At 47.5% G+C, this 27,679-nt stretch overlaps 1 protein-coding gene across 1 annotated transcript; it reads left to right on the top strand.

The window, feature by feature from the left end:
* Window positions 1–5,516: 5,516 nt before the first annotated feature.
* CYTH4 (cytohesin 4) lies at window positions 5,517–26,001 on the top strand. Its single transcript, XM_054275287.1, has 13 exons — window positions 5,517–5,597; window positions 11,018–11,100; window positions 13,460–13,560; window positions 13,808–13,874; window positions 20,156–20,274; window positions 20,651–20,731; window positions 21,384–21,496; window positions 22,046–22,194; window positions 23,158–23,269; window positions 23,687–23,763; window positions 24,112–24,183; window positions 25,026–25,180; window positions 25,510–26,001. The coding sequence occupies exons 1-13, from the start codon at window positions 5,579–5,581 to the stop codon at window positions 25,580–25,582; spliced, it is 1,221 nt and encodes a 406-aa protein (XP_054131262.1). The 5' UTR covers window positions 5,517–5,578; the 3' UTR covers window positions 25,583–26,001.
* The last annotated feature ends 1,678 nt before the right edge of the window (window positions 26,002–27,679 follow it).

Below are 27,679 nucleotides of genomic sequence, written 5' to 3'. Positions count from 1 at the left end.
TATGTGTAAATTCAAACTTGAGTGTCAGCTGCCTGACTTGATTCCTCTCCCTGCTAGCACTCTCTGTATGTTATCAGATATTAGATACACTGTGTTTCATAAATACAGATCTTTACTCGTAAGAGATGATGTCTTCTAGGAAGGCTGCACCAGGGAAGTGAAAAGAGCTGTTGAGAGTACTAAGAAAATCTATAGGTACTCTGTTTTACAAGACTCATATTTCCTGAACCACCAAAGTAAAATCTTGTGCTTCCCTTTCACCATTTTATTTCAAAGGCATAAAACTTCAATTTTGCTGCACTTTCAAGTCGAACAAAAAAAAAAAAAATCCCTCTGGCTCTTCATTCAAGTTTATCAGACTCTAAGTGACCCTTCTGTAATCTTTATAAGAGGGTTTCTTCTTGCCTATGGTCTTTTATAATCACCATCTTTCTACCTTTAAAATATACTTCAGTCCCTAAGCCCAAACTGAATGGCAGCCTAAGCCTCCTGAAGGGGCTATTGAATTTGAACAGACCTGTACATTGTTGCTCTGTGGAGATTTGTGGGAATACAGCTGATATGCTCAGCACAGAGAAATACATGGCACTTTGCCCCTGCCTTTATGCCCTTGAAAGCAGTAGGAAATATTTATATGTCCTTTTTATTTACACAATTATTTTAAGCCTGTACCAAGGAGCAGCAAAGTGCATGCACATCGTTAATTTGATATTTTCCGTCATGACCACCAGAACAACAGATATTTCTAGCTCAAATTTAAGTTTTTGTGTGCAGTCAGGGAGCATGTGGAGGGAAAAACTGGTCCCTGGCACAGGAGGCACAGGGAGTAATGCCTGGAGTACTGATCTGCAGCAGTCTGCCTAATCTGCCCACGCTTGATGAGGTGAGAGCAGTGGACCAGCCTGGGTACCCCCTTTGCACACACTGGCCTTGCTGACAACACCCCACATGCTCTGAGCCACTGCCTCTGGGCAACTCTGACACACCATACAGCATTTAAACCTCATTTTCCCTAGGATACATTTGATCCTATATCCTTCCTTCCTTCCTTCCTTCCTTCCTTCCTTCCTTCCTTCCTTCCTTCCTTCCTTCCTTCCTTCCTTCCTTCCTTCCTCCCTCCCTCCCTCCCTCCCTCCCTTCATCCCTCCCTCCCTTCCTCCCTCCCTCCCTCTGTCACTGTGTTTTGTGTCTTCCTTTGGGTGTTGTCCCCTGACCTTTTTTACTTGAAATAATTAAAGTTCTGTTTTGTAGTCCATTCATGGTCTTCTCGTACCATGCCCACAGAACATGTGACAACTTGAGGGCATTTTCTGACACACTGCTGGCTGGGGTAGTGTTGGTACCCATCTGAGTTGACTACAGATCTGTATTGCCTGTCTGGGATGCTCCAGTAGACTGACTTCTCAATGGTTCTAGGTTTCTTCAAGAGGAATACTGGTTGTATTGCTCCAGGGTAAGCCTAGAACTGAAGCAGTTTGTCCACCATGAGAATTAGTGGAGGACTAGGACCACGACAGGGAGGCATGCCTTCCCTGAATTTGGAAAGAATGGGAAATGCTCTAGGGTCAGTTTATTTACATGATTTTGTCTGTTGTGTACCCTCATGAGAAAACATCTCACAGGTGCTTTGCTTTTCACATGACATAGACTCATGCAGTTTTTTATCAGTGCATTCCCCATTCAGACTCCTCTGGCTGAAATAACTGAAAGCATTTAATGTCCATCAAATGTTACAAGCAAGGCTACCAGACCCAGAGGAATGCAAGTAGTGGAGGTGATCACTGAACTGAAGTAGGAGCAAGGTCTCCAAATAGGGCATTCAGGCATTTCAACAGACAAGTAGGAAAAGCTTTGAGAAAGAAGCATCAAGGAGCTAAAAGATGAAGGAAGTCTGGAGGAGAGACACAGGGCCAGGCTTTGTACTCTGCTGGAGTGGCTGGAAGTACTTCTGCAGTGCACAGAGGGATCCATTCTGGTATTTGCAGGTCTTTGTGGTTTGACCTGCTCTCACACGTGTGTAAGAGCCCTGATCAAGCTGCCTGTATATGGCTCCTGCCTTTGTGGCAGGCAAGATCATGTAGGCACACAGCTTGTGGTGATTGGGAGTGGGGCTGTGGCCAAGCCTTGTCGGAATTCAGGACATCCCTCTGGCTGTTCTGGACTGCCAAGGCCCCTGCCAGGGCGCTCAGAGACATTGGTACAGAGCCCAAAACACCTGTGGTTTTGATTATGACCCATGGAGCAAATTACCAACCTTATATGAAGATCTGCAAGCCATGACAGTTTAAGTAGAATGATAGTGAATTTATCACGGGGTGAAAAATAGATTTTTTGGGGTTTTTAAAATGGGGGTTCAGGGGACAAGATGAGGAATCTGGGTGTGCCAGCCTTTCTTCTTCTTCTTCTTGGCCTCCATCTTCTGCTGTGATGTTGGGACTTTTAGATTGGTTTAGAGTAGAAGCTCACTGTCTAACATAGGTCATAGGTATTGGAAAGTAATTGTAAATATTGTATACATAGTTTTTAGTATAAAAAGATAACACCGCCCCAGGGGCAGGCAAAGTGCCTCTGACTGTCTTGCTGAGTGGACCTCAGCAGGCCAGGAGAAATAATTTTATAGATAGGATACAATAAACAACCCTGACACCAAGAACTGAAGAGCTCTGACTCCTTCTTTGACCACCAGACTGGGAAAAAGAGACTTTCTAATGTATCTGGGGGTCACCCCGACCAGCTAGAGACCCCGAGAAAGCCTCATCCCCAATGGATGCAGCTGTGAGCAGCAGGTGAGCAGCACTGACAGCAATGAGCCATGGAGTGCCCAGGGGCACCAACCCATCACCAAAGGGAGCAGAGGGCACACAGGTGCAATGCAGGGACATGAGGGGTATGAAGGGTTGGGCTAAAGAACAACAGGAGCAGATGCTTGCAGCCTTGTGGAGTGAGCTGGTGTTACACTGTGTGGGCTGAAGCAGTCTGAAATTGCATGGTGTTGCTCTGTATATCATGGCCATCTCAGCTGTGATGTATGCTGTGACAAGATCACATCTTTCTAGTGAGTGCTTCAGGCTGGCATGTCTGCTTGATGCCAGCTGCAGCACTGCTGAAACTACTTTTTTGTAGAAAAGGATGATGGAAGGAAGGACTGGAGGTTATACACCAGAACCAGCTCCAGTGAAGAAACTGGGGGCTCTGGGCCAGATTGTGGGGTAGTGAATTCTCCTCTCATGCAGCCCAGATGTCAAGACAGAAATTTAGTTTGCCAAGAGTAGGATATCGACAATTTGTGACCCAAGTCACAAAGCCTCTAATTGCTTTTAGGTGTGGCCATTTTGTGTAATGAAGATCTGGGTGAAGACATGGGCGTAACAGCTGGAAATGACTTTGCATTCATGTAGCTCACTCCCTTCCTCTTTTTTCACTCCCAAGTTTCTAACTGCTTCTTAGTAAATATTTTTAAACTGGCTGTAGAAAGTGAGTCCCAAATGCACACCACCAGCTCTTCCTAAGGATCAAAGGTTGTGGCCCTACCTACAGCTGCCTGTGTAAATTAATTCTGGATTTCTGCCACTGCTTGACATGTATAAGCTGGGGATATCTCTCACTCTTCACTGGAGGTTTATCCAAAAGCAGCACTGAACTTTCAGCATAACCACAGCTTAGAGCATGTACAAGACACGGGGAGGAAGGGAGGGCAATCTGTGTCTTTCTTTCTGAGGCTGAATGGCCCCAGAGCAAGGGATCAAATCGGGGGATAATTTTGGAAAGTTTTGGTCTATTTCCCTACACCAAATTTTATCTCAGTATGATCTGTTCTAATCGTTCCATTTCAAATTTTCTGTATTTTTCAATTTAATTATTGATTGACAATATCTCTTTTTGGGAGTGTTTGTTCAACTCTGTAGATTCTCTTTCCTGAAAGAAAATTCTTCCTTTCAGAAAAGGGAATCAAATCTTGAAATTGGAGGACAAAGTTGAAATTCTTCATTTCAGGAAAGGGAATGAGATCTTGTGATTTCAATGAGGATCAATTGGGCAAGCTTCAGTCCTTATTCCTGTGCTTTATGTTATCCCATTGGCTTTTCTTATTTTCACATGCTATCAGGTTTGTTTGGGTTTGTGGTTTTGTTTGTTTGTTTTTAATTTTCAATTTTTCTGTTTCAATTCTGTCTCTTTGTTTACCTTTCTTTCCTCAGTTAAGTGTTTCATATGGAATAATTTTGGCATGTTTTGTTCTATATCCCTACACCCAATTTCATCTAGTACCATTGGTTCTAGTCATCCCATTTCAAATTTTCTGGATTTTTCAGTTTCATTTGGGTGAATTTTCTGGTCTTTTCAATTTCATTTTTGATTGACCATATCTCCTTTTGGGAGTGTTTGTTCAAGTCTGACCTCCAATTTCAAGATTTGCTTCCCTTTCCTGAAAGGAAGATTTCATTTAGGAAAGGGAATGAAATAATGCAATTTAAATGAGGATCAGTTGGGTAGGCTTTGGTCTGTATTCCTGCACTTCAGGTCATCCCATTTCTGGTTTTCACATCCTATTTGGGGTAGTTTTTTTCTTTTGTTTTCTATTTCGATTCTTCTGTTTCTCTTCTTTCCCTTTTTCTCCTCTGTCTCTTTGTTTACCTTTCTTGCCTGATTTTAGGGATTTCAAATGTGCCATAATTTTGGCACGTTTAGTCTATTTCCCTACACCTTATTTCATGTCAGTACCATTGGTTGTAGTCACTCCATTTCAAATTTTTTGGATTTTTCAATTTCATTTTTGATTGACAGTATCTCCTTTCTGGAGTGTTTGTTCAGCTCTGTCCTCCAATTTCAATATTGCATTCCTGTTCCTGAATGGCTGCTAATTCCAGCTCTCTCACCATCAGGAATATTGCTAAACCTGAGAGAGGACTGCATTTCTTCTTAGTTCTCTCTCTCCTTGCTTACAAGGTTTCACATGAAAAACACTTTGTTGAGGGGGAGAAAGGAGCAAGACTTTAAGTTACGCCGAGCATTGAGTGAGGCAGAAGAGTCTGACAACTCCAGCCTGCCCTCCATCAACCATCCTCCAGTTCTGGAGCCTTCATTCCCATCCCTGCCCCCACCCCACTCTGCTGCTGAATTAACATGGGAAGAATCTTCCCTTTAAAATGAAACCACTTCCCCAATCAGATGGGTTTTCTGAATCAAGAACTTCCTTTTTCCCTCTCTCTCCTCTGAGTATCTCAGGCCAAAGCCTCTCACCGCTCATTTTTATCTCCTCAAACAAAGATTCCCAAAAAGCTGCTGGGATGAAAATGCATTTGTGCATTTGCATTTAAAAGTAGGCAATGAGCCCCTGTTGGCTCATTAAAACATGCACAGAGTTTTCTGCACTGCCACAAGCTTGTGATATATGACAGGGGGGGGGACAAGGAGGGGAAGGAGGAGTCACAGGGAAACCCGCCCCCCCAAAGCTGCTGCCTCCAAGTTTGCTGCGGTGGCGTTTGCTGCCTCCAAGTTGTTTCAGTTCTGTGAAGCATCTGAACAAACCAAATACAAGGAGGAACACCAGTTGTGTTGCAAGTATATCGTGCTCTTCAGGATGGACCTTTGTCCTGCTGGTAAGCCTCAACCATTGTGTGTCTTTTTGGGGTGAGGACTCTGTGCTCAGTTTGATGGAGAAGAGCACACCATGAAATTCCAGCAGCCAGAGTGGGTGCTGTGGCTGCAGGAATGACATGCTGGAAGATCCCTGGTGGTACAGTTAAATGCTTATCGGTTTTCAGCATTAGGCATGGGTTTCTTTTTATTTGCTCTCCTTTCCCATTGGGAGAAATTTCCCCACAGGTTTGAATGGCCCTTGTGCTGAGAATGCTCCTGCTCTGATTCCTTGGGCCAGCGGTGCTGGGCCGAGCTGGGAACGGACTCCTTGGTGTCAGTGGCATATGTGACACCTGGGGTGACCATTGTAGGCTTTGGCTGCTCTCACTGAACTCTGGCAAGCTCCTCCTTGGTGTTTCCCTACAGATGCCAGGAGCTGGCTTGCCTTGGTGGAGCCTCTCGTGCAGTTAGGTATCCCAGTGTAACGCCCGTGCAAGGATTTTGGTGCTGGGGCCTCCCTTGCTTACGGCCATGTTCGAGGTAGACAACTGTACTGGGGTTCTGGAAGCTCCAGGGGATCTACAGGTGGGCCTGCCTGGTCCTGAAATAATCTCAGTGGGCAGATGTGAGTGAGGGGAAATGAACCACATCTGAGGAACTGAGAGAGATCTTAGGTTTTATTTCCTTTCCACCACCTTTGCAGGTGGTGGATAAAGTGGTTGGGATTCAGCAAGGAAAGGCATGCCACCAGACTGAACATTTCCAGCTTCTGGCTGAGGAAGCTCTGAGTGTGTCAGAGAGGGAGAGCTGAGTGGGAGCAGGCTGAACAAAGGAAGAAAAAGGATCACCTTGTAATATCTCTTCTCGTTCTGACTCTGCCCCCTCAGGCTTTTGTGTATAGGATATGGAGAGTGAAAGCAAAAAGCAGTGCCCAGTTTCAACGACTGTTGTGCACTTTTTAGCTCTGAGGTGTGTAGCCAAGGAAAGGGCATGCTCAAGCTGCATACCAACCTTGCTTGCCAGGGAAATTGGTGGTACCTGTAGGAGCTGAGTTCCTGTCAGCATCTGACTGGTACTGAATGTTGGTGAAAATGGGTCTCCTGATCACCCAGCCCTCACTATCTGAAAGCAACTGTGGACAAAGGTTCTGCAAGACAAACTGGGCAGGAGGAGGGATAACTGATATTTTGCTATTTATTTTGGGCTGTGTCTTCAATAGAAACTGGGGATCTCCTAACTGAAGGTCTGACACAGTCATTCACTCAAGTTATGTGTTACTGCATTAATTATGTCTTGAAAGTGACACATTCAAGCAAGTGTACTTTCAAGACAGTATACACACTGCAATAGCACAAGGAGATCCTATTCAGGCACTGTGGGGCTTTGCTCAGTTCTGGGTAGAGGCAGAGCCTGGAGACAGGCAATGCCTGGAGAGATGTGCTGGCTCTGACTGATGGTTTTGCTCAATCCCATCCTGTCTTTCCACAGCTGGGTCAGAAAGTGGGTTTGTTTGATGCTGAACTCCCTTGGGACCCAAGGCTGCCACCAGAAACATTTTCCAGTGAGCTTTAGAGTACTGAATGCATTTGGAGTTGCTCAGTTGTGGCACGATTGTCCTGAAGGTCAGAGGTGCACGTACACCTTTCTCTGGGGCCACTCCTACCTGGACACATGATGGTCCTGCTAAGTGCACATCTGTTCAATGCCTTGGGGAGGCTGCTCTCCCTGCAGTGTGTGTCTTCTTCCAGCTTCCTTCAGAACCCTCTCAGGACTGTCTGAGTGAGGCCACAGAGCAGGTGTGCCAGGCCCTTGAGCTGGATGTGTGGCACAAAGGAGAGCAGACTGGGGCTGTGGTGTCCTGTGCTGGGATGTGTGGTCAAAAGTCATGGAAAGCTATCCTGAAAGATGGATGTAAGTTGTCACGTGAGATAAGGGGACCAGTAGACAACATAAATTCTTCTTCCCAGCTTTCCCCCTATAGCTGAAATGTGAAAATTAAATCTGTTGGGATTGATATTGAATTTCTTCTCACATGAGCTGGTGGAGAACTATGGAGTGCTGCAGGAGGGAGATGTACATGGCTGGAGGGACTTGAGGAATGGAAGGCTTTGTCATCTCTCTGCTACTAGACTGGCACCTCTCTGTGGAGGTGATGGTCTGTACTGGAGATTACACAGCAGCCATATCAAAAAAGAAAAGAAATTTCAGGTGAATTTTTTCTATCAGGGAGCTTCCTTCAAGCAGAAGCTGCCTATTGGGCTGCTCTGCTTTTGTGCTGCCGTGGGTGGAGGTGCCCAAACCCTTTAGCAGTGATACTTTAAGCCCTCCATTGCCTTGCAAATGAGCCTGATGAACCTTTGCTGTCATACCACAAGCGTATAACACGGGTCTGCAGCGGTGACACAGATACAATCATTCTTCTTAACCTTCCCCTGCTGCTTCTGCAGTTCATCCTTCCAGCCCTCCTGGGTGGTCATTTCCCACTTACCTCTGTGCTTCAAAAGACATCTGCCTATTCCTATAATTTTCCATGGAACTGAAAGCCACTGAACACCTGGGTGGTTGAGCACAGCCCTTTGCAGTGGGAAATGAAACCAGCAAACACAGAACTCTCTGCTCGCCGCACAAGTACCCAGATGTTTGGGCAACTCTGACCTGCCCTCTGGTTGGGCAGGCTGAAGGCATAAACCGCACAACTGGAATTGAAATTTGTGTCCTGAGTGACAGCACTGAAAATGCAACCCTGGTCAGTTTGTGAAGAACTGGCAGGTCTTTCTATGTGGGTCTGCCCTGACAGTGGGGAAACAACCTCAGGAGCAGGTGTAAGACCCACAAATGTGATGCTGATGCACTTCCCTTTCAACATTTGCTCTCTGAAAATAAATTCCAACAACAACCTAATGTTCTCTCTGGAGAGGATACTAGCCATTTTTTGTGTGTCTGAACTGGAAAACTTTGGTGTTGGTTGGGCTGAGAGCATCCTTCTGAAACCTGCGCATGTTTTTGTGGTGTGTTCTTCACCAGGGTGAAATTTCCCCCTGTGCAGAGAACCCTGACCAGGGCTATGCTTCACCTGTGTGCTGACCTAGTCCTAGAGGGAAGTAGAGCTGAGGTGGTACTGAGGACTTCAACAAGGCATGGACCATTTTCTAAGGCAACCAAGGACTTAAGCTGTATAGGAAACCTGACAAAGATCGTCTCTGCAGCTCAGTCTAAATTGCCCTAAAAGTTTGATCCATCCATTTTTTCCAAACTCTGTCACCCTTTCCCACCTTTTTACACCTTGATTCCTTCCCTTTCTCTGTGACTCCTCCTTTTTCTCCCCTGCCCTCCCCCCACACAGTCCTTCCGACACTTTTCTCATTCTGACAAACTTGGCAGGTGGGAGTTGGGGTTTCCAGATGTTCAGGAGGGAGGGGGCCTGTGTTAATTACAGCCTTGTTGGGGGTCGTGTGGGTGAGATGGCATCCCCTGGGAGCCTCATGACTCTTTGAGATGCTTTAGTAGACACAGAACAACTGAAGCAAAGCAACCAGCCACACCACAGAGTTTGCTGATGGGGTGGGGAAAGCAAGGCTCCTCAGGGTTGTCCTCCTATGGTGCTTTTGTGGAAAGAAATACAGAGCAAAAGGTCTTTGTTGTAATTTGTCAAGGAGTCACCCCAGTGATTCCACAATTACACGCCCTGACAGGAATGAGAGAGATACAACTGGAGAGATGGAGATGCCAGCCTGATCTCCTGCAGACACCACAACTGCAGGATACAGAAATTAAGCTGAAGAGCCTGGGCACTGCTCAGAGGCCCAGGGCTGACATTTAAAGGGAAGTCAGCAACCCACCAGACAAGTACCAGAGCTACTGCATGCTTTTGGTTGGTTTTCTTTGTGGTTTCTTCTCATTTCTTTGTTTTTTGTTTGCTAACCGTCCTGCCTACTTTGGTTTTCCCCTCACCTACAGGTTTGGCAGTTGCAAGCTTTTGGATGCCTTTTTCCTTCCCTTTTGACTGGCTTCATCAATCAGACAGCTTCTTGTTGCTCTTCACAAGGGCTGCTTGCAGGGCTGGGAGGGCATGTGGGTCCTTCCTAGCCTGGATTCGTGCTGGCTCCTTGTCCTGTGCTTTACCCCCACAGACTCAGCAGCCTCTCCCCAGGGAATGCAATGCTTGAAGCCATCAGGAAGAGTGGCAGGAAAGAGGCCGAAGCTGAGAAAAATAACAGGAACATACTTAGCACATGGAAACCCAACCAGCCAGGAGGATAGGGGAGAGATTAGGATTGGGGAAGGCGAGTCTTTCTGAGCTGTTGTGGCCATGACAGGAAAGTAGCATGCTAAGATGATTGCTCTTGTCGCTTTTCCTTCTGTCTGTCGTGGCTGCTTCCTTCCCTTTTTTTCTTCCACTCACATTTATAGCAGTTGTTTTGCATGTGAGATCCACACTAAGAGAATTTCCAGTGCAACTGGTGCTACTTCCCTTTTTTCTGGGAAGACAGGAGGCCCAGGGGAGTTTGTTTTATGAAACAGTGGAGCAGGGCATCCAGTGACTTGTCCTGGTTTCCTGGGGACGCTTTATCTTGCCGTGTTTAGTGCAGCAAGGACCCTGTCTGCAAGTTCACCAGTGATCTCCAGTGCTCTTAGTCGTCTGCAAGCTCTGCTTTTTTCCTGGGGCCTTATCTTCTGCTTTGTCTCCCCTCTAGGGCTACAGCCTTCTCATTCTCCTTGCAGAAGAGGCTGTGGTTCACTTGCATTATATTTAGCAGCAATACTGTCACCCCATTTTTTAGGTCTTTTGTGAATCATATTGTGGTTGCCTTGGTTTTGCTGCTATTTGTTTGAATTCCTGTACATTACAAGGAAGCCTATTCATATTTCTGCATTTTCTGTTCACGGAACAACTATTTACAGAACAGCAGCCACTTAAAGACATTCCTTTTTCAGCAAGGCTTTCATCCCCTAGATCCTACTTGAAAAACCTTGATTTTCTCTCTTAAGCCATTTCTGACTCTAGCTATGGCAGATCAACTCATGAAGCCAGTGGTTTCTTGGGAGGTTTGGATGTAGATGAAGTTTTTAGGTCGTAGACTTTCAGCACCTAAAGATGACTGACATAACCACCACCAGAGAGCATTTAGTGAGACCTCTTCACCGTGCTCAGGGCGAGCAGAATTGGCTGAATAGGCAGTGGGTGCCTGCAGGGTCAGCCGAGAGGGCTGTGCAGAGCCTCTGGCTGCAAGGAGAGGGGTATGGTCTGTACTGCACACTCTGGGCTGAGAACCATTGGCAAGGCAAAGGTGTGGTGCAGTGGTTGCAACAGCAGGGAGCACAGAAATCAGAGTTGCTGTGGAATGACCCTAGGAGAAGGTAAGTGCTGAGAGGTTGGGGCAGCTTTTTCCATGATATGTTGGCCCCAGTAGAGTTTTCACAGGAATCTTTTTTCTTTCAGAATCAACTGGCTTGACTGGGGCTGAAGAGGCTGAAATAGAGACAATCAGGAAGCACAGGCAGGAGCTTTTGGATGACATTGAGGTAAGGACCATCCTGTCCCTTGTGCCTGCCTAACCTTCTGCAATCTATCTTCACCAAGGAGCATCTTTGCATAGCAGTCCAGGCCATGCAGAAGTGCTCTTGCAAAAGAGACATTTTCTCAGTCATGATCCAGCTTCACTTTTAAACTTCAGGCTGCCCTGGCCTGTTTGCCACCAGGGTACATCCAGCCTGTGGTACTCTCTGCTGCATGAATCATCAGCTGCCCCAGTGGGATGTTTGAGCAATATTGAGCTGGGATTGTAAATGTAGGAGTAAAGAAATGTCTTCACTAAGTCATACTGGCAGGCATCTGGCTCAGCGTTTATGATTCTTTTTAATTACTGATTACCGGCTAGAGGCATATCAGTCCTAGTTACCTGCAGCATCCCCCTGTGCTCATCAGACTTTTGTTTGCTTTGTGGACCTCTAGCAAGTCCTCCATGAAGGATCCTGTCTCAAAAGAGGTCTCATGGCAGGACCTTCCACACAAGTGTCTGTGGCTGGGACTTGTTTTCCTTCTTTTTTTTTAACAGACTCAACCATTTCTCCAGCAGCTCCTAAAATGTCTGGAAGTAGCAGACTCAAAATCAGTCACTAAGACTGCATCACAGCCCCGCATGGTGCTGTGCCCTTTCCATTCCGTTCTGCCTCCACCATGAAATGTGGTTTCCCATTTGAGAGAGCTTATAGCACTGAATCATTGGACTTGGACTGATTTTTTTTCCACAACATGAAGTTGTCCAGATGCCTAGGGAATAGCTGCAATATTTCCTGGAATGGAGTAAAGGATTAAGCCAAACTATGTGCTACTTCTTAGGCTTCCAGACCTCCTCTCTCTGCTGCAAACCAGAATGGTCTCTCATGCCCCCTCTGCAGAACAGAATGTGAATGTACGTGCCTGGGATTTGCTTGTGTGTGTTTGTTTCTCTTCAGTTTTCACAACAGGCAATGGGCACTATAAGAGCAGGATACTTGAACAGGAATGCTACATTTTTTTTTGCCCACTATGGACAGAGAAAGGTTGCTAGACTGCACAAACCCATGCTTTCAAACCCAACGCCATTCAGCAATGGAATACACAATGGCCAGTGGAGCAGAGTGAGTTTGGGTGAAAAGAGTGCCATAGAACAAGAGACATTTTCCCCAGGGGATTTTTTTTTCACAATGTATCTATCAGTACCCTTAAGGACAAAGACTTGGGGGCATATCTGGGGCAAGGGGAGGGGGGGAAGAGAAAAGAGGATGGGTCTTGGCTTGCCAGTAACGCTGCAAAAAGACAGAAGTGAATAAAATAACAAAATTGATAATCATTTGAAAGTAATGAGCTGAGATCATGGTTCTGTTACATTTGTGCAACACCTAAAACTTAGTAAGGAACACTCTTCTAAGTGGGGAAGTTGTGCTTCTGGGGACCAATGAAGCACAACAGAAGGTGGCCAGAGCAAAACTGAAACTCAGAAGCTCTTTTAAGTTATGGAATATTGCAGAAATTCAGTTTCTCTATCTGATTATGTGCTCCGTCCACATCCTCATTCCTTGATGAGAAAGGTTCTTTTATGACAGATCCTTTTTTCCCTTGCCTGTTCTGGTTGGTGTGGGGAAGAATTTGGGTGATTCCTAGAAGAGAGCTGTGGTGCACTTTGGCTTTGAGGTAGAGGTAGAACATAGCTGCAGGATGGAAACAAGGAGATATAGACACTTTCATTTCCATGGTAACACAGAATATCCAGTCAAGGCAGCCATGGTCTGTCATGGGCCTAAAGGAAAGTAAATTCCACAATTGATTTTTTAAAATCTGGCAGTAATTACTTTACCTTTACTCCTTCTCTCTTTTTTCTCCACTAAACAGAGTTGTCTGCTCAATGGTATTTAAATGACAGGTACATTAAAAATTCTGTGTTTCACAATACAGCCACTTTAGGTTCATATTGATCTCACAGTTACCAGTTCCACTTCTCCTTTCCTAGATGTGTAGCAAGGCTATGCAAAATAAAAGTTCAAAAGGAATGGGCACAATGGAAGGATTCTTGCATCTGACATTCTTTGAGGAACTGGAATTGACAGTGGGGCGAGTTCTCTGACACTCACCACACTGATTAAGCTTGATTTTTCCAGTTTTGATTGGAAGTAGGCATGAGAACATCCTTCTGTCTCTCTTTCCAGTTGTTTTCATCTGGAATCCAGCAGGGTCATTCCAGAGCAGTGCCCATTTCATAGGCATCCTTGGCTGGTCATGACCACCTGACCTGTCCTTTTCCTGTGACCGAGGGAAGAAGTTAGACATGCTCTCATGCTTCCTTAGGCTGTGTCTGCTGTGTTCCCCTCCATTGCCTTCATCTTCCTGATATTGCTTTTGCAGAAGCTGAAGGAGCAGATTGCTGAGCAGATTGCAGAGATTGAGCGTTTCCAACGTGAAGAGGAGAAGCAAGTGGCAGACAGTAATCCTGGAGAGCAGATCAGGTGAGTGGAATGAGTATTCCTTTGCTTACAAAGCTTCTCTTTATAAGTTGAAAAAACAAAAACACTGATGGGATTTGGTTCTCAACAACGTCAGGGAAATGGGCAGGGAAATGAGGCCCTTCTCTTCTCAGATTTCTCATTATTCCTGGATAGTCAGACACCTGTCCATGTGATATCTCACCTTGTGAGTGAAATGACATGGTCCTTTATTCTAAGTTTGACTTTTCCTTCTTTTTTGTGTTTACAGCAAGCAGTCAGAGAGGGATAAAATTCTGTCCCTGGGCCGGAAGAAGTTCAACATGGATCCTGAAAAGGTAGGATTTGTTCACTTCACCTGTGAGGGTAAAGCTGGGAGGAAGAGCCTCTGCTGGCTGCTGTTCCAGTTGCAGCCACTGATGTCCAAGGAGCTGTGGCAGGGGACTGTGGGGATGGGTTCCCACCTCACTGAGACCCCGGTTGGGAGCAGCCTCCACCCTGTCCCTGACTGAGGTCTTCTGATATGATCAAGCTCTGTTGCCTCCCCCACCATGGGCTTAGAGGCCACACCATGCAATTCAACCCAAACCTAAGAGAAGTAAAGGGAAGATGCTGTGACACTGCCAGCATGCCATGAGAGCTGGACTTCCTTCACACAGCCCTTCTGACTGTCAGAGGCTAGGAGCTTGCTATAATGTGATAAAGGAGGATGAACTAAGAAGGTGAGAAGTTTTGAGAGTGTGTCAGGTTCCTTGGCTCATTCAGAACAGGAGAGGAGAGAATGCCTCTGTCATTTTGGAAGCAGTTTTGGTTGAATTGTGGAGTTAACATAGCTTTTCCACTTTCTGGAGCTCTGACCACTGGTATCAAGGCTCCATAGCCTTCAGCCCTCTGCAGAAAACTCTAAAACTATAATGATTAAGTAGAGAAGATGTAAGAAAGTACCCTCTTCTTTCCTTCTCATTAGTGGAGCATATTTTGAGCTCTTCGAGAAAACCACAAGCTGTGATCAAACGATAGGTGATCATCAGCTCGCCACCACAGCCAACATCTTGGGTGGCTGCTGCTCTGTGTGACAGCTCTCCATGCCTCCCCTGTGCCCTGCTGAGAGCGCCAAGGTGCCTTCCCCAGTGTGCACAGCCCAGCTGGAGTGCTTGCCAGTCCCCTGGACGTCCCTGTGCCAGTGGAGTTGTCTCAGAGCAGCGATGTCCGCACTTAGAGCCTGTGTGAGAGTTGGTTTTATTTTGCCTCTCCGCCTGACCTTGGTTTGCATCCCCTGAGGCATCTCTCTCTGCCATGCTGTGCAGGAGTGCCCAAACTAACTGTAACCCGAAACCAGTTTAGCTTTATGAGTTCAGTGCCAATCTGACTGGTCAAAATGTTACATGCTCTGTGTCTGTATAATGCAGATCCCTGATTATTGCCTCCCTCTTGCTACATGCCATAGAGTGGGAGGTGCTGCAATGCAAGGAAATTTCTTTGCCCCTCCTTTCTAAGGTTACACTCCATCCATGCAATGCTGATACTTATAAATGAGTTCCTCTCTCCAGGATAGCATGGAAAGTTCCTTAGGCTGGAGGAGGTAAGCATTAGGAATCCAGTTGATAAACAGCTTTGGGGAGAAACATTTTCTTCTGGAAAATGGGGCTCCATCATCACTGTCACCGACATCTTTTCATAAAAATCCTTTCTTTAGGATTTTCCCTTCTGGGAAGCTGAGGCCCCAGAAAGAGAATATAAACAATGGTTATCTGCTGCTGTGGAATGCAACAGGTGCACCTGTGAGTGGCCCATGTTGGATGTGTATAGTTAATGGCCAGTCAAGGACCGAGCTCTCTCTGGGACAGAGTCGGAGAGAGCTCCTTTGTGATTCATTCGTTTCTATTCTTAGCTTAGCTAGCCTTCTGAGAACTTTTCCTTCTATTCTTTTTAGTATAGTCATAATGTAATATATATCATAAAATAATAAATCAAGCCTTCTGAACATGAGGTCAACATTCTCGCCTCTCTCTCACCCTGAAGACCCTTGTGACCACTGTCACAATTGGTGAACCCCGAGTGAATGAGGAGGACAAAACCATCAATTGGTGACCCCTCGTCTGAAGAGCAAATGACTTGGAGAGACCCCCAGAGGAGCAATTGCTGCACTGGGTAAACCCCGAATGTGTGACATTGATGGTTGCTTCACAAGTGACCACAGAAATCAATTCTAGCCAGGAGCTGAAGAACTGAAGATCCTGATTTGGACAGAGTTCACAGCCAAGGCTGACTACAAAGAGAACCTTCTGAAAAGCCTCCAGGAAGATGTTTGGAAAGCGCACCAACACCATGGAGCTGGCCAGAGCCTGCTGGACTCTTTCAAAAGGCACTGTTGGCTTTTCCCTTCCTGAAAATGCGGCCCTTCATAGTTTGTGACTGCTGATTTGGAGGACTTCCCCCATAGAGGAGGAGGTTCCTTTCTCCCCTTCAGAGGAGAAACTTATTGCCCTCTGGCAAAAATGGGGTGAAGAGGACGGAATTCTCCTGTTGGAGACAGATTTCTATGAGTTTTTTTGATGGGCAAAGCTCTTTGGGTTTTTCACGGATGTGCTGTATGCACTCAATGTGTTCGTATGGGAGTGCATGGACTCCATTTTCCAATTTGTTTTGGACCGTGGGTTTGGATACCTCCAGATTTATCCAGCATTTAGAATGCTCTTTCCAGTTTTGAAACAGAGAGCAGCTGTTTTTCCCTAGATTGCTAACTGCAACGGGCTCGCCCCATTTCACCCGTCTCCAGCAGGAGAAGACCCTTTGTGGGGGGACGATCTGCTGCTTCCCAGCCCCCCTGCATCCCGGCGACGGGGCGAAGTTTCGCTGGGAGCCGAAGTATTTTTTACTGTGTCTGCGGAGCATGCTCAGATTGAGCGGTCTTTCTCCCCCCCCCTTCTCTCTCTCCGGGGAGTGAAGAGTGGGCGACGCCACGCCGGCTGGCGCCGTGAGCACCGCCCGGACCTGCCCCACAGCCGCCTCCCTAGGCAGTCCTGCCCGTGGCTCCAACGGCTTCCCCGCCTGCACCTGAGCGCTCAGAAACACCGCTCCCTGCGGCTGCGCCGCTGTTGCTGGGCAATGGAGATCCGGAGCCACTTCCGCCGCTTCCCGTCGTTGCGCCGCTGTTGCTAGGCGACGACGACGCGGCTGCTGCTTCCGGCTCAGCGGGGGATGCATTCTCTCCGGCCTCGCCGCCTCCGCAGCCGATCACGGAGCCGGCAGAAGACGCTGCCGAGCCCGTGTCGTGCCTGCCAGCCTCTCCCGCAGAGGCAGAGCAGCCTGCGGTCCCGCCGCTCCCAGCAGCACCTGCTGTGGCGGCTCCTGCACCCAGTGCGATTTCACCCCCCAGTTTTTCAGGTTGTCCCGGGGCTGCCCCTGCGGGGGGAGCTGGGACAGGGGAAGAGGGTGTCGGTCTCTCCTTCCGTGGAAGAGGCATGGCCCGACAGCTGGGGGCGGGGGCAGCCCGTCTGCCGGCATTCAAAATCAGCGTTCTCGGCGGGTTGGGTGGTGTTTGGTCAGTTGCTTCCCCTTGGGGGCTGCGAATCTCTCTGCCGCCCCTCATGCACCCCAGCGGCGAGGGGCAGGTGGGTCCCGAGGGTTCTGCCTTTGGTCCCCAGCCCAGAGGGGGTGGTGCCGTGAGGCAGATGGGAGACGCAGCTGATGCATTTGCATTGCAGAGGCAGGGGGCACAGCGGGAAGCGATCGTGGCTTGCTTGCTGTGGGGAACAAACATTCCTAGACCCGAGATGAGGGTTCTTGGGGCTTCTATTCCCCTGCTGCTGGCATGCCTTGGTGATTTTGGGGAAAAGAAGCGTCTCACCACCCGTTCTGCTATTGTACTGGCAGCAGAGTGCAGGCCTGTGGCAAGGCAGAGCCTGCCTCGTGGGTTGGGCCTAGGCTGTTGGGCTCGGGTCCCTGGACCAGGGCCACCTCCCGGCCTCCTGATGGGTTTGGGGGTTTTGCTTCCCCCTTCCGGTCCTGGCCTGCCTTTTTGTGGGCCAGATCTGGGGTTCCTGATCTGTACATGGGCCAGGGCCCCCCAGGGCCTTTCTCTGGCTCTGCTCTGCTGCTGCTGCTTTTTCCGATTAAAAAAACAAAAAAAAAATTAAATAAAAAGAGTTGAAATAGCTGGCAGCAGCTCTGAAGCATTGAAGGACCAAAAATTAGCTTCAGCCCAAAGTTGTTCAATAAAGGGCTGTGGCAAAAAATTCCAGAAGTTGTCTCAAATTGTTTGAAATTGTTTGTGACTGTCAATGGACTTTTGATAACTATTGATGGACTTTTCTGCAGCAAGCCTGTTTCAGTACCAAAAAGGAGTATCAGAGATGGCAAAGAGGAACATCTTCAGTCCATGGACTTTTTCTGAAACTCAGCTGCTTGAACTTGAACTTTCTTTACATTGTTTTTGCATTTTCTTATATTGTAAGATTGTTTTGATGATTTGATAGAATTGTATATTCTACAGGTGAAGAAATTCCTTGTTCATTCCACACCAGCACTTGATTGAGATTTGGATTGGCAACAGATAACCTGTCAAGTGTTTGTTTTTTCCTCTGCATATGCACAGCAGAGAAAATTACAAACATTTTTCTTTTTAATTTAATAAAATTAAAAGGGTGAAATGTCACCGACATTTTTTCATAAAAATCCTTTCTTTAGGATTTTCCCTTCTGGGAAGCTGAGGCCCCAGAAAAAGAATATAAACAATGGTTATCTGCTGCTGTGGAATGCAACAGGTGCACCTGTGATTGGCCCATGTTGGATGTGTATAGTTAATGGCCAATCAAGGACCGAGCTCTCTCTGGGACAGGGAGCTCCTTTGTTATTCATTCTTTTCTATTCTTAGCTTAGCTAGCTTTCTGAGAACTTTTCTTTCTATTCTTTTTAGTATAGTCATAATGTAATATATATCATAAAATAATAAATCAAGCCTTCTGAACATGAGGTCAACATTCTCGCCTCTCTCTCACCCTGAAGACCCTTGTGACAACTGTGACACATCACTGCAATGCTTCTCAAAATTAAATTGCTCTTACTGAAAATCTGTCTGGGGAAAAAGAAAGGAAAATAGAGTGGAAAAAATCTCACAAAAAATTTGATTTCTTTGATGTGGGATCTCAGCCTCTCAGGACTGGGGTGCAGGGTGACCAAGACCACCCCTGGGGGGCTCAGGAGTCCTGGAATGCTGCCAGAAATGTCTGGTGGCTAGACTTTGATCCCACACGAGAGACGACATCAGTATGAGGATAGGAGGATTTCACTGGGGTGAATGGTGAAGGGATAAGTTAATTGGAGTGTGAGATACAGGGTTTAAGATTTCTGTACAGGGGGGTCTAGAGAAGTAAGATGGAGGAATTGGGGCGTGCCCTTCTCCTTCTTCTTCTTCTTCTTGGCCTCCATCTTCTGTGGTGATGTTGGCACTTTGGGATTGGACCTTACTAAAAGTGTACTGGTTAATAAGGGTAGAGGGTATTGGAGAAAAATGATAAATATTGTATACGTAACTCCGAGTATAAAGATAGGTGGCCGCCCCAGGGGCTCGCAGTGTGTGCCCATGACTGACTGCTGAGCAGAACTCTGTCAGGCCAAGAGAAAATCTTTTAGATAAGCATTTAATAAACACCGAGACCGAGAAAAGATCTGAAGTCCCTTCTCATCCTTTGGAGCGCGGGCTGCCCAAGGCCACCTCGGGCCTTCCCAGACCATCTAAACAGCCGAAAATCTGACACTTTGTGGCACTTTTTCTTTGGAGCCTTTTAAAAATAGTTTCATATATATTGCAAAAGAAAGTGAAATGATTCTCTTGAAGTAGAATATGTTGATGGATCTAAAACAATTTTCATTCTTTTATTGTATATTGCAAGGAGAATTGCAGTGTGGTCTGGAGAACTGCAACATTGTGAGATATTGTCAAGAATCTTTTGAAAAAAACCTCAGCTTTTTCTCTGGCTTTAAAAGTCGTGAAATTCTCTCTAAAATAGGATATTGACTCTTTGTACAACCCAACTCACAACCTCTATATTCCTTAAAAAGCATATTCCATCCTTATTGTCTAGGAGGGATGGAGCTGAAAAGATTGCAGACTTCTCTGTTCTGTGGCATAGAAGAAAAATCTAGGAAAAAATTGTCTCAAGTTGTTTCAAGCCCATATTTTTGTCTGAGTACATTTTTTTTATTATGCCTTCTTTAAAATAAACAGTTTTTCTTTTAAGCTAAGTTAATTTAGGGGGAAAAAGACATTTAGGAACAGAACAGGAAGACATTTTGATTGAAAACATTAAAATTTATTATTTTGACTTTTCCTTTTTGGACTTTAAATCTACATTGCCCTATTTTGTTTGAGTTTCCATACCAGTGAAACATTTAGCCAAATCTAGGGATGAAGTGAAAATGGGACTGACAACCCATAGTGGATGAAGAGGGATTGAATGAAGATGAGAATGTGGCTCTAGTCTCCCATGAAGGGAGTGGGGAGTAAGAGAGGAGCAAGTACACTAAAGCTAAGGAAGGCTGATATCAGTGTTGGGATCCTGTTTTCTCAATAGATCATAGAGCTGCTTTACTTCCCAGTCTTGCTTCTCCTTCCTAGGGGATCCAGTACCTGATAGAGCACCAGGTATTGTCTTCAGACCTTCAGGAGATTGCCAGATTCCTCCACAAGGGTGAAGGCCTGAACAAGACAGCCATTGGGGATTACCTGGGTGGGAGGTGAGCAACCCAGGATGAGGAGACCCCTTGGAGTCCCTGTCCTGCCCGGCCCCTCTGAGCTACCATTTTGGATGACCTGTGGCAGACCTCATCCAGGGGCCAAGACTGAGCATATCTCCAACCACAGTGGGCTGGGTGGGCAGGACACCCCTGGGAGGGCCTTTGGAATGTGACTAAGGCTGGCTGTATGGGCTACCTTTTCTCCTGCCTGTAATGGGATCAGTCATCCCAGAATGGAGTGTGCACCTTGGCTGCTTCTTGGTCAGAGGGGAAGTGAGACTGGGATGGAGCCAGGTGCATGTTGTCGCACCAAGGGACATCCAGGCAGAGCAGGCTCAAAGCTCTCTTCTGACCTTTTCCCTCTCTCCTCTCCCAGGGACCCCACAAACATTCAGATCCTGCAGGCCTTTGTGGCATGTCACCAATTTGCCAACCTCAACCTGGTGCAGGCGCTGAGGTGAGTGAGCGTGCAGGGGACAGTGCTGGAACCTGCTCAGCCACTGGCCCTCACGACACAGGAAGGTCAGTAAGCCCTCTTGGGCTGAAGTGGGAGCTTCCCAAGGCCCTGCTGTGTGTGTTGGCTCCAGGGCTGTTACTCTGTGAGGCATCAACAGTTTCTCAGGGGGGTGGGAAGCACTTTGATTGCCCCTTGATTTGGTTGCCCATGTGCAGAAGAGTGGTTCACTGTGGTTTCAGTGTCTGGGGGATGAAAAAGGTTATTTTTGGCAGCAGGAAAAGAAACGTCTGTCCTCAGTGCCCATTACATCAATAACAAAGTGACTCTGCTTTAGGGCACTTGTTTTATTAAGGCTACCTCCTGGCAAGACTCTTTCTCCTGAGGCCTCTGCTGCCTTGCAGGGCTCTCATTAGGGGAGCAGAGCTGTGATTTCTGGGAGCCTTAGTTCTCCTTCCTGCATTCAGGGTGTTGGAGGGTGATGTATCCAGGCAATTTCCAGAGAGGAGCAGAGCTCCTGCCCCATGCCCTGTGTTGTCTCCCCAGTGTGATGGGGTCACTTCTCTTATGCTCGTGGTGTGGCACGGGTTGAGGGGAGGCACCCCTATCCCTTGGACCCCATCTGACTGGTGCTGTGACACTCTGCTCCCAACAGACAGTTCCTCTGGAGCTTCCGGCTGCCTGGGGAGGCGCAGAAGATTGACAGGATGATGGAGGCCTTTGCCAACTGGTACTGCAAGTGCAATCCAGGAGTGTTCCAGTCCACAGGTAGTTAAGGGAGGAAGGCCTGTACAGCTGAGCTAGACTGTTTGCCAGAGAGAGGAGCCTTCCTTTTCCATTCACAAAGCACAGGCAGCATCACTAGGAAGTGTTTCCCCTTAAGCTAAAGGAGGCAGCCCAGTTCTTGTGAAGATTTTCAATAAACTGAGCATCTTCAGGCCTCCTTTTGTGCCTGTGCTTCAGGCCCTCCTGATGGGCACTAGACTGGAGAAGGGCTCCCGGCCTCACATGAGGTGTTACCTCATCCCAGCAGGGATAGCACGGACAGATGTAGGTCTGCAGAAACTTTCCTGCTGGCAGAGCTGTTATTAGACTGCATCTGCCCAACATGCCCCATTATCCTAAGGGCATGGAATCACCTCCCTCATAGGAAATCAACTGTGTCCCTCTTTCTCCTAGCAGAGGGAACCCTTTTTCTCCTACAAATGAGAGGATGACTCCCTTCTTCAGTGACTAAAATCCGAGCCACCTGTGGTGTGGATTGTTCTGCCCTCTAAGACAAGTGCCACCCATGCTGATTTTCTTTCTCATTGCTAGATACCTGTTATGTACTCTCCTTCTCTATCATCATGCTTAACACCAGCCTGCACAACCCCAATGTGAAAGACAAACCCCACTTTGAAAGGTTTGTGTCCATCAACAGAGGCATTGACAATGGAGGGGACCTGCCAGAAGAGCTTCTAAAGGTAAGAGGAATTCCCATTCTCTCATCCCCTGGGTCCACTGAGAAGCAAAGGTGCAGAGACAGGAAATGCACCCATTAGCAAAGCTACAGCTGGCATTTTCCTGAAGGCTCAGCAGGCATGGGACCTGCCCTGTGAGGCAAGGTAGAGGTGGGCAGCCTGCTTAGGTGTGTCTGCCTTCACCCAAGGAGCCTGGCCCAAAAAACTTCTGTCTTGTGTCAAAGGGGCTGCCTACATCCCACACCTGGGCTTTGCTGAGCAGCATCCCCTCAGGGTAGAGGCTTTAGATCTTTCTCCAGAGTGTTATTTCTTTCAGGCAATTTAGGGAAGATGCAGGAGCCTGTAGTCTCTTTTTTCCCCCTTGACTTGGGATTTGTGTAGTAAATGGTGGCAGATACAATGATGTGAACAACATTTCAGCATCCTTTGAGAGCAGTAACCTGCCTCCCTGTCACTGCTGTATGAATGTCACCCTTTGTGCCCTGCAGTGCCAAAGCTTTGGCTCTGTGAAATGTGCCTCCTTGTGGCCATGTAGGTCTACGTGCTGCTCTTCCGGCAGCATTTGACACCACCAGCCCAGGTTCTAAATGGGGCTGCACCTCTGCTGTGCTGAGTCCCATCCTAGTGCCTTAATACTACCCACAGCAGCACTTGTGACATGCTGGGTTTGCTCACTGCAGCCTGTCTTGCTATGGGAGCACCATTTCATGGCTGTGGTTTTCCAGAATGAGACTCTTTTTATGGCACAAGATGCAGAAAAGAGCTGGTGATCCCCCTGGAGATCCTGTGAGGTGCAGACTAGGGACTGTTTTACCCCCAGTGCTCATCATGTGCTCTCCTGCCCTTCACCCAGCTTGCCTTGTAAAAACAGAGTGGTGGATAGATGGACCTAGGATAGTTGTGTACAAGCTTTATCTGAAATCAGCCTTTCTATCTCTGTCCTTCCCCACCAATGCTCTGGGGCAGAATCTGTTTGAGAGCATAAAGAACGAGCCGTTCTCCATACCAGAGGATGATGGCAACGACCTCACCCACACTTTCTTCAACCCTAACCGTGAAGGCTGGCTGGTGAAACTAGGTAAGGGAGGGGCTCCCCTAGCTCCTCTGGCTCCCCGTTTGCCTGCCTCCCACCACAAATCTGCCCCAGGAACCTACCGTCATCTCTGCTGTCCTTCGCTCCCGTCTGCTGCGGCAGGCTGAGGCTGACACCTGCTGTTGAAACCAGCTGCCTGCTCCCTCGTCCCAGCTCCTGCAGGCTCTGTCTGCTCAAAAAGGGACTCAAAAACATAGCCCTCCCCATTCCCAGACCCAGCAGAGCAAAAGTGGCTCTGTGTGTGAGTGTCTATCACACAGCATCACGTCAGTGGTGCCATGCTGTCTCCTTGGGGCTCAGCTACGGGGAGAGCTGGGAGGGTGTGACTGTGTGCATGTCAGGAGCTTGGGGGAAGGACAGAAAAATGTGTGACTAATGGCTCCTGAACCTCACTGCCTTTAGGAGGGCGTGTGAAAACCTGGAAACGCCGCTGGTTCATTCTGACTGATAACTGCCTGTATTACTTTGAATATACCACGGTAAGGGCTTAACTCATGGCTGGGTGGTTATGAGCCTCTGAGGGGCCAGGGAGGAGCAGAGGCAAGTCTCCCCCTTTTACCCTGTGCTCCCAGACTGATCTCACACCTCCACTCTTTCCTGTGCTGTTTCCTCACCTCCCATGGGGAGGAGGAGAGAGGCTGGACACTGCGGCTGTGGTCTCCTCTTGACTAAACTCCCCGTTGTGTCAATGGAAGGGGTCTCCTGTGGCAGTATTCTGCCCTTGTCACCTCCACAAAGGACCACACAGGGGAAATCAGAGAGGTTCTGAACAGTGGCATAAATTTGGGGAGTATGTTGGGTGTTAATTCACGTTTCCTTGCCTTCAGGACAAAGAGCCTCGGGGCATCATTCCCTTGGAGAATCTATCAGTCCGGAAGGTGGATGATCCCAAAAAGCCAGTAAGTGTCCATTGGCTGGCACTCTGCCAACACAGGCTATCAGATGGTTGGGGGGAAGAGAAGATGCACACAGATTACTCCTACCCTACACAAATTGCTCGTGTTCTACTTGCTTCTCAGAGGGAAGGTGCCGTTGCAAACTGCCTTGTTTGCCCCATCGAGACACGGCTGTGTTTTTAATTTATGTTTTTGGTGTGAGTAGAGAGCTGTCCTTTGGCTGACTGTATTGTATGTTTTCATGTGTGTATGTGTGTGTAGGGGGGCAGAGATGAATGCACACAGCTGACTCCCTACTTATTTTGCACCAGGAGACGTGGGTTTAATTTCTCTCCTTGGGATTCTCCATAATGAGTTACAGCACATGTAGACCAAACAGAACTGTTGGTGTTAGGGAACTTGCCCAGGAAGTGACTCATTTCTTCTGTGTGTCTTTTGTGGATACCCACTTTTCAATGTGTCATGGCTCTGGGAAAAGTGCCTTCTATCTGCGTGGTGGCAGGCAGAAAAGAGGATGCTGCATCTACTTAAGAGGGGGAGGGATTTTCATTAGTGGAGTGGAGTGACAGATCCTAGAAGGTGTGTTTTGATAAGTGTTGATGCTCCATCTCTCCATAAAGCCTGGTTTTAGTGTCCAGTTGCTCAGAGGAGGGGTGTGCCTACCTAAGAAGGAAGGTCATCTAACTCATGGGGAAATTTTTGGAGTGAGGGAAGATAGGGTCTGTTGCATTTTGGAGACTCCTGCCTGTTGAAAGCTCTCTTGGCCTGTCACCCATGGTTGAAGGCAGCAGCCTTCTTTGTCCCCTGTCTAATCCTACTGCTCCACTTTGTTTCCTTTTGAACAGAACTGCTTTGAACTCTTCATTCCCAACTGCAAAGGGCAGAAGATCAAAGCCTGCAAAACAGATGGGGATAGGAAGGTGGTTGAAGGCAAGCATCAGTCCTACAAGATCTCAGCAGCCACTCCAGCAGAGCGTGATGAGTGGATTGAGGCGATACGGTGAGGAGAGATTGAGGCTTGAGTTGCCTTTTTTCAGCCCTGGGATCAAGTGGCCACAAAGTTTATTTGGTTATCTTTTATGAGAGCTTGAAAAGGGGGGTGGAAAGAAATGTTTGCAGTATAACAACTATGGTATTCCTTGACTTTAAAGAGTTTTGAAGTCCCTTCTGGAGAATCTCTAGCCACAGCTAAATTCTCTGCTGTAAGTCTGCAGATCTCCAGTCCTACATTTTGATAAGTGATGTCTCTGTGCAAGTTCAGTTAGTTTGTCTGTGCTGCTCTCCATCATTAAATCTCTTACTTTTGCTCCCATTTCTTCTAATTTCCAGGACCAACATCACACAGGATCCTTTCTATGATCTGGTCTCTGCCCGTAAGAAAAAGATTGCCAGCAAAAACTGAACCATGACCTGGCCACGGCATCAGAAAGGTGGAGGTTATTGGACAGCTTCCTTCTCACACTGGGCTCTTCCAGTGAGGAAATTTGGGAGCTTTGGTTCCATCTGCCTCCCACCTGGCAGGCAGATGACTGACAGAACAGCTTGCCCTCTGCCTCTTCCCCTTCCAAACTGAAGGCAGAGGCGCAGGGTGCGATCCACTGAGGACTCAGAACTGTGGGCAGGGAGTTGCCCATGCCCAAACATAAAGGCTCAACAGCAATTGGCCTTTGGGTTCTCCCATGTAGGCCCAGACATGTGGGACAGGACTTGAGAGGAAAAAGGAATGTCTGCACAGTGTCTCCAGCCCCTCCTGTTGTCACACCAGGCCAGGGTATTTTTCTGTGAGGGACCATGTAGATTCTCTTGGAGCTGAGCATCTCCCAGTCAGTTGAAGAGCAGAAACAGTTTCTGACTGATCAGAAGCCCTCAGTTCAGAAGAAATCCCTCTCTCCCTTCCTACATCCTGTAGTGAGGGCTGTAATCCTGGGAAGTCCCCGCTCGGTAACTGTGCCATAAATGTTAAAAAGTTAGAGATAATTGAATCCCTATCCAACATAAGGGCTAACTGAGCAGAGAGATGCTGTGGGACCAGGAAAGCAGCTCTGGGTGTTTTGTTTTTCTTTTTTGAGACTCAGGGACCACCACAGATTTCCTTAGGGAAGAAACCCAAACTCTAGCTCTCCTCCTGGCTGATGGCTCCCTGACAAAGGTTGGTTCCTTGAGCAGCTCAGAGGCCTGGGTTTTGTATCTGAAAGTTTTGCAGTCAGATGGCATGAAAAAATGGAGGTACATACACCTACCTCCCCACCAGCACACACACACAGAGGCATTCATTCCCATCTTCATACAATGGTATCATCTGGAGCCTGGGGGTTTTGTCTCTTGTGTAAAGAGAGAAATAAAAAGGGGTTAAAACAAGCCCAAAACTCAGGGTAACGTGGTCATTTTCATTATAAAGTCAGAGGATGTGAGATAAGAGTATCACGTTCCAGCAGAGCAGCCTGAGCACTGCTGCAGTCTCTTGGCTTTTTCCTTCCTGCAGAGGGCTGTATCTACCAGGCAATCTGCAGCAAGGCCAGCACAGCCCCATTATTCATTCCAGCTCTTTTTGCCCAAGCCTCAGGAATGCTGAATTAATTTCAAGAGGCAGGGAGCGTATCTCAGAGCTGAAGCACGCGCTCACCCTGGAGAAGGAGCGTGAAGGTTTTCTTCTGCTCATGCCTGCAAATGTCTCCTGCACTGAATCTCTTTGATGCTGATGTGATGCAGAGTGAGTTTGCTGCCCACTGCTCTGGAGCACACATGCTTGCACACACACAGTCACTCCTGCTTTGGGTTCAGTGCAGAGGCAGGCTCATGTCCAGAGGTGGAAGGGAAGGCAGAATATGGCCCCTTAGCTTGGCAACATCTCCCATATATGTGAGAGAAATACAAATATGCATTTGGTTGGTGAGAGATGCCCCAGAGCCCAGGATTGGAGTGAGAAATGCCTGTTCTAGTGCTTTTCAGGCTTATGCTCTGTGTGACAAAAGCCATCAAAATGAAGTCTGGATTCTTTATTCTACCCATAATTATCTGGTGTTTGGTGTGGGAATCCAGGCTAAGCCCTCCCTACAGTTTACTTGGATCATTCCTATGGCAGCAGGGTCTATCCAAGCTCTTCCCCATCCCTCCTCATCCCCAGCCCTTCTAATTCTCTTCAGGCTGCATGTGTCCTTTCTCTTCCCTGCTTCCCCTAGATACCCACACTGCAGAGAAAAATTACTCCCAGGGGTTACAGGGTGGGAAGTACAACTTGAGAGACGCAAAACAATGCACAGAGACAGGCAATTGTGTAACTTCCATCTGTCAAGCTAACCACAAGAGTCAGGAAGGGTTGGACCATGTTTTGTTTCTCCTAGAAACTGAGGCAGAGAGACAGGCATTTGGGTTTCCATTGCCTTTCCTTGACTCCAGTGGAGAAAATGCATTTCTAAACTTGCTATGTGATGCCCTGGTCTCCTCAGTGCCATGAACACAATGGCATGTGGTGTTGCCCACCAGAAATGCAACATGTGCT

Source organism: Melozone crissalis, unplaced genomic scaffold, assembly GCF_028551555.1.
Source record: "Melozone crissalis strain CALT ecotype California unplaced genomic scaffold, PUWL_Pcris_2 ptg000004l_1, whole genome shotgun sequence".
Taxonomy (NCBI): Eukaryota; Metazoa; Chordata; class Aves; order Passeriformes; family Passerellidae; genus Melozone; species Melozone crissalis.
Note: the sequence above shows the minus strand (reverse complement) of the source record. Positions and strands in the feature narration are given on the sequence as shown.